The sequence below is a fragment of the Mycetomoellerius zeteki genome, unplaced genomic scaffold (genome assembly GCF_001594055.1).
Source record: "Mycetomoellerius zeteki isolate Tzet28-1 unplaced genomic scaffold, Tzet1.0 scaffold73, whole genome shotgun sequence".
In the NCBI taxonomy this organism is placed as follows: domain Eukaryota; kingdom Metazoa; phylum Arthropoda; class Insecta; order Hymenoptera; family Formicidae; genus Mycetomoellerius; species Mycetomoellerius zeteki.
In genome coordinates this window covers 3,288,690-3,295,621 of record NW_017257753.1, presented here as the reverse complement: position 1 = coordinate 3,295,621, position 6,932 = coordinate 3,288,690, and the positions used below count along the sequence as shown (strand labels likewise).

General features: G+C 30.5%; 1 protein-coding gene across 1 annotated transcript; it reads right to left on the bottom strand.

Annotated features, from left to right (window-relative positions):
- Window positions 1-4,232: 4,232 nt before the first annotated feature.
- On the bottom strand, window positions 4,233-4,844 carry LOC108729382 (uncharacterized). The gene is made up of 2 exons (XM_018458455.1): window positions 4,580-4,844; window positions 4,233-4,464 (listed from the first exon to the last, which is right to left on the bottom strand). Exons 1-2 carry the CDS (start codon window positions 4,819-4,821, stop codon window positions 4,233-4,235), a joined length of 474 nt encoding a protein of 157 aa, XP_018313957.1. The 5' UTR covers window positions 4,822-4,844.
- Between the last annotated feature and the right edge of the window lie 2,088 nt (window positions 4,845-6,932).

The window sequence follows — 6,932 nt, the reverse complement described above, 5'->3', positions numbered from 1 at the left end:
GCAGCAGAAGCAACAACCAATCAGCTGGACGATACGGGCAGTGGTGTAAAAAATATTTTTTACACCACTGCCCGTATCGTCCAGCTGATTGGTTGTTGCTTCTGCTGCTTGACGCTTGCATGTGAATGCACCTTTATGCCTAATTCACACTGGACGCAACAAGCGTCAAGCAGCGGAGAAGCAACTAATCGTGAGGCGATATTTACAGTGGCTAAGTTTCCATCGAGGGTTAGAGTTGGGTCAGAGTACAAGAACTGACCAATCACAGTCGAGTATTCCCCTGTCATAGTCGAATGACAGGGGAATGCTTGACTGTGGTTGGTCAGTTCTTGTACTCTGACCCAACTCTAACCCTCGGTGGAAACTTAGCCAGTGACGTAACAATATTACGTCACGCTTTGCTGGTTGGTTGCTGCTTGATGCTTGCTGCGTCCAGTGTGAATTAGGCATTAGGGCGCGTTCACACTTTGACGGAAAAGCAGAAAGCGAAAAAGCAGCAGCCAATCAGAACTCGCGCCGGTAGTCGACAATTTCAGCTTTTTGTATTACTTACTACCAGCGCAAGTTGTGATTGGCCACTGCTTTTCCGCTTTCTGGTTTTCCGTCAAGGTGTGAACGCGCCCTTAGGCTGCGGTCCGTTTGACGCTACAAACGCTTCGAAGCGTTTGAGTGACCAATCAGAACAAAGAATTTTATGAATTGACTAATCATAGAATGCTTGTCTCACTCCAACGCGCTTGGGCTGCGTTCGAAAATATCACCCGAGTGTCCCAGTGTATCATTTTATTCTTGTTGTTCACCCAATGTTAAATAAAGATAAAATGATACACGAGGACACTCGGGTGATATTTCCGAACGCAACCTTGATAGAGTGAGTAGGAGCTTGTCGAAGCATATTGGAGCTTGCGACACGAACAAACCTCTCTCTCTGACCACTTTTTCCCCGATTTGTGATTGGTCCGACATTTTTCGTCCATTCCATTTAAATGTATAATGAAAAAATACATTATGCTTTTACTTTAAGGGGATCCTAAAGCCGTCTGTATTACTGATTAAATCGTAATTTTTGTATAACGATTACTTTTTTCCTCTTTTACAGATTCGAAAATCCTTTTCCAGAATTAAAGTATACGCATTAATATGTGTCTGTAAGGTGGAGTTTATGCCGAGAACGACAAAAGTTTCGAAGTTTTAAGAAAAATGTTTTGCAACGATAAATTCAATACCTTTTTCGCGGATTTAAAAACTTGATTCATATGGATTTATCCAATCCAATCCGTTCTCGTTTGCTGCGTTGAATGCATTTCTGTGCATTTAACCACATATGGCATTTGGTTTACTGATTATGTAATATTTAATTTTGTTAATGTGTGGTTATAAAAACTAAACTTCAGTTGAAAACAATAACTCAGTTAAAGTTATATTTTAAATATGAGGATAAATTAGAAATTTTTCAGAAAAATTGCATCTTTATTTCAACAACGTAACAGAAACAGCAAGAACGATCATCGATTATTATTTCACGACTACCTCTAGTCAGAAATATCAGGCTGGTTTACTCCAGTTTAATTCAGAAAGAAACCTGAGAGTGAAATCAGCTGGAGTGGAGTACACAGTAAAAAAATTTATGTATTTGTGTTAGAAACGATCCACTCACGTTTGTGTTAACAGTTTGTGTTGAATTTTTTAACATATTCGAGTGTTACTTTAATATAATGTGATTATGTTATTTAAAGATTTTTTATGAAATTGATATTCAATGTTTCTTAGTGCCAAATGACACAATTTATGAATAAGTGAAAAAGTAATATAAAAATAATGTGTTTTAAAACGTAAATTCTAAGACAAATGAATGAAATATGTGTTAATTTAACATATCATAAATGTTAATCTTCTGAAAAAAAAAATACGTTCCTACGGTATGTTTACAAACTGTGTCGATGTTATCTTCCTTTATATTTATTCTCTTACATAATATTTGTGTTACCTTCTAACACATTCATCTTGTGTAAAATTAGCTGCGTTCAGCAGAAAAAGCAGCTTTGCAACTGTTGTAAAATTCTTCAATATGATTGGTTTATACATTTAGATCTGTAAGGAACTAAAAGCAAGAATCAATCGTAATTGAAGAATTTTACAACAGTTGCAAAGCTGCTTTTTCTGCTGAACGCAGCCAGTAACTCAAAAATTTGAGTGGACCGTTTGGGACATACGATTTATGTTAAATTCAACACATTTTTTCCAACTGTGTAGAAAGGACGTATCCGCGTTTTAGACAAATCTCCGTTTAGTGACGCCTTTATGTGCACAAACCGTGTATGTCGAAATATATAACAACAAATATTTCTGGAGGTAATACGTATATTGACAATAGATGCGTTCCGAATTAAAGCCGCAGCACAGACTTTTGCATAACGCATAACGCATAGTGCATAAGAAAATCAGCTAAAGTTCTTCTTTTCCGTGAAGTGGAAAGAAAGAAAGGATTCAGTGAAGGATTAATGCAAAGTGCACTATGCATTATGTGTTAAGCAAAAGTCTGCGTCGCGGCTCTTATGCATGAAGCGCACGATGCATCAATTGTTCTCGTTGTTCACTAAATAATGTAGAAGGATAAATTGATACATCATGCGCTTTATGTGTAACTCGGAACGCACCCATGTACAGCCATAGCACGGCATAAAACCAAACAAAGAACAAAATCACGAAGAATGTGAATATGTTAAGTTTTAAGCATAAAATATTTATAATGTATACAGTACAAATATATACCTTTTCAAATAAATAATTGAATAACAAGAAATAAAATTACTCGTCATTATACTGCATTATGTATTATAATCTCACAATCAATTTTATTATTACAATTATGATTGGCAAACTAATAAATTTTGTAAATATTCTAAATTGTTAATAATAATATAAATATTGAAAAAATATTTATTATAAACAATTATTTTTAAGAAATTTCTTACCGATTCATAATTAATTTACAATACTGCAGTCTTAAATTCTTTTCAACGAAATTATAATAAACGTTACATTTGTCAAGATCAATATCTTATATTGTCATGCTTCAATCATTGTTTATTGCCTTATACGTTAGATTGACGATAATAGAATCGAATGACAAATCAATAAATATGTAATTTATGAAAAGCATATTTAATATTTAAAAATGCCATTCTTCTTTATACCGCGAAAGTAATCATATTTAAGTATATATACTTGTTTACTGGATGAGTACCTTTAATTGCTCAAATACTCTTGATTTTGTTATATCTAGTTAATATAATTATACGTATAAGAGCAGGGTATTTATGATCCATGTATTCAAGTACAGATAAAATTATTTACATAAATATTTTTATAATTATGAAATTTCAGTTTGATGAAATTGTAATCTCAGATAATTATATTTTAGTATCTATTACTTTAACAAATCGATATCATTATGGCTCGGGGAAACATGTTTCATATAACAAGTATATATAATTATATAAAATTATATAAAATTACTTATAAGATTAACATATTTTATATACAATTATATATAATTATATATAAAACATGTCCTCACATACAATATTTTTTAAAAAGTGACAACTAAATGGAAAGTTAATATGATTGCAACGTATATAAAATTTTAAGCACTTTATAATAAGACATTGATTTGCCAAGTTGTTCTTTCGCAGCCATCTCATATTGATATAAAACGTTTCATATCAAGAATGAATTTGACTGCAAGTACAAAACTTTAACTGCTAATCAATTATCTTATCACACAAATCAATTGACAGTTGCGTTATATCATATAATAATTGATATATGCTATAAAAGAGAATGAATTAAATGCTATCCTATTGCCGGATATGGTTATTTGAATCACATTCTTGTGAATGTGTCAGTCCTCTTAATAGGGAGTTTTTGCAATAACGTGAACGCTAAAGTCACGTTATCCTTTTCTTGATTAGTTGTTAAGAAGAAGATAACCTGATTTTAGCGTTCACCGTATCTGGATAAACGATATTGCAAAAACTTCCTAATGTAAAAAAGGAAGGAGACGCTCGTTAATTGTCAACGTCAAGTTCTTGCTGGATTATATATTACATCTAAATATAAATGTAATTGGCATTTATTAGAAATTTCAGCAATATATTTTTTCGGGATAAATGTTAATTTAAATGTCGGTCTTCTCAATTTCGAGATATATCTGATTCGTTACTAGATTATTAATAATTCTCCTTACATTCAGGAAAGCAATAGCAAAATTCATATAATACTATTGGCATGTCTGATGTCTGTCTTATTACCTTTTCAGCTGTTTCAAATATAGGTTGCAATGGCCTCGTTGCGTATACGTAGGGAGTTGTACAAATGTTTCCGCAATAGAAGCAATTATCGATTGTATTTCTATTTATATATTCATTCAATTCATTCAATCGGAAAATTACATCTCTTTCTCTACGAAAATATGGATTTAGTTCATTACATACATTATGAAATAGGAACTTGTGCGATGTACTCAATTTTTGCTAAAATTACGTTATATAGTATCAAGTCGAAAAAAGCAACGTACTTGCAATATCGCTGCAGTGCTTTTGCTGCAAATTGAGTAAGGCTTGGCATTATTAGTTCACATTCCCATTTTGGGTGACTGATGACTACTAATGGATTCATTGTAATATCTATAGTTTGCAGTCGCAAGTTAGTGATCCCTGCTGGCAGATATATTAACTTGTTATACGACAAATCCAAAATACTAAGATTTCGAACATTTTCAATGCCTTGTGGTAAGCGTCCCAACAAGTTGTGACTCATTTTCAATTCCACTAAAGCCTTCAAATTCCAAATGTATTCCGGTAATTCGGGCAGCTATAAATTAATGATATTCATAATGGCAGTGCTATTAATTGTTATTTATGACAACACTGCTTTGATTAATGATTGTCGCAATATTTTACAATGACGTACAGAATTATTACTTATATCTAGAAAACGTAAAGTTCTCTTAATACGTGCTTCTTTTAGCCATGTCCATCCAAATCGTCTCAAACAATTATGTGATAAATTAAGCCGTCGAAGATACAAAGCGCCCAATTTTCTCGGCAAAAGATCAATTTTATTATTTGATATATTCACATCTGTTAAATTTAGCCACCTTGTAATGTCATTTAAGGTCATGAACAGTGAATCGTAATACTTCAAAAATAATATATATGTTTTTGTACTATTTGCTATCAACAATTTGAAGTCATAACGTTGTCTTTTAATTGGCGTCTCTTCCAAAATTTCAGAGCTCTTTCTCTTATGTTTAACCTATATTGAAAATGATTATTTAAATTAGGTCTATAATTGATAAAGTGATTATGCTACAAGTTTAAAATGGCAATCATACTTAATATCATATAACTCTAATACATGTAACTTTTCGAGTGAAGTGATTAATAAGGAATTATTTACCATTGTGTAAAGACGACGTAAGTGTTATTATAATTATATATTATTAAGAACCTGATAAATTTTGCAATTCACGTTGTTAATAATATACGTTGCTAATAATATATATAAAATTGGAAGATGTTTGACGTGAATATATAATTTGTTCCAAGATTTCTGTAAAAAGCTATAAAAGTTATTTGATCTGAAATGATTTGATTATATGTAAAAAACGTATGAATTTTCTTGATTTAGGTTCAATGAACACTTACAAATTATTACGTCCAATGTATCTCACATTCTGTTTGGGAAATCAAATTTTTGAATATTTAGATAAAGAAGGGTCTGCTATACATTGTCTTGTTTTTATTATCCACTTGCTTGTTTTATTGCTGCTTTTGTAGAAAAATTTAGTACTCTATAAACTTGTAATTCCTAATTTATAGCACTGCGGTTTTCTTTTCAATTTTAAATTAGTTAAAGTGATGTTCTACGTTAGTGATGTACACAAGCCTCGAGGTGACTGTCGTATTTGGTTATTACATATTGTTTTATATTAGACATTGATACAAATGTGAAACAGTACATTATAAAAGTCGACTTTAAATTGAAAATATTGTTTATTATATATTATAATTAAATATATTATAATTGAAATTAAACTCTCATAATGAAATAACGCGCCCGTTACATTTATTTTTAAAAGAATTCGGTCAGTTTTTTTGAGACTTATAAATTGTGTTAGTCAATTTTCAAAATTTATGTAAATATATACAGTTAAATTTATCTAAAAATGATAAATACATTTAAAAGATACGTTATAAGTTACTTATCAGAGTATTAAATATTAAAATTTAAAAACATATATATATCATAAAAACTAAAAAAACATTATATTTAATAGGGTTCTCGAAAAATAACCAATAAGATATTAATAAACTGTCAATGAGAGCATTAAGACCTATAGCGTGGAGCGCAATACATATAATATATTCTCAATAATTTTACATTACGTATCTCTGAAAACTTCTTGAATGTTTCGATTTCCTTCAAACCATCATCAGCAATGCCATATAATTTACCATACAAAATCTTTGCAATATTTATAGTCCGTAGATGTTAGAAATAGTTTCTATGTTAGACAGAAGATAGGCATACCCAACTAGGAAGTATGTTCATCCTTTGTCTAACATAGAATAATTTTACATTACGTATAAATACGTGATGTAAAATTATTGAGAATATGTTATATGTATTGCGCTCCAAGTACCGCGCTGTATTAATGCTCTCATTGCCTATTTATTAATATTTTATTACAGAAACTATTCAATACAAACAATTGTAGCGAGACATATTGATTTAAAACATAAATATTTAAAATATATAAAAAATATTAATAAAAATATTGAATTTTTTAAGTGTTCTAAAGCATTATAAATAATATATAAATATTTTATTTAAATATATATATACAGGGTGTTTCCAAATTAAAT

Bases quoted from the DNA above. Each gene is read 5' to 3' on its own strand.
- LOC108729382 (XM_018458455.1), bottom strand. From the start codon at position 4,821: ATGAGTCACAACTTGTTGGGACGCTTACCACAAGGCATTGAAAATGTT. The intron at 4,465-4,579 runs GTACGTTGCTTT...ATATTTTCGTAG, and splicing joins GCACTGCAGCGATATTGCAA to AGAAAGAGATGTAATTTTCC.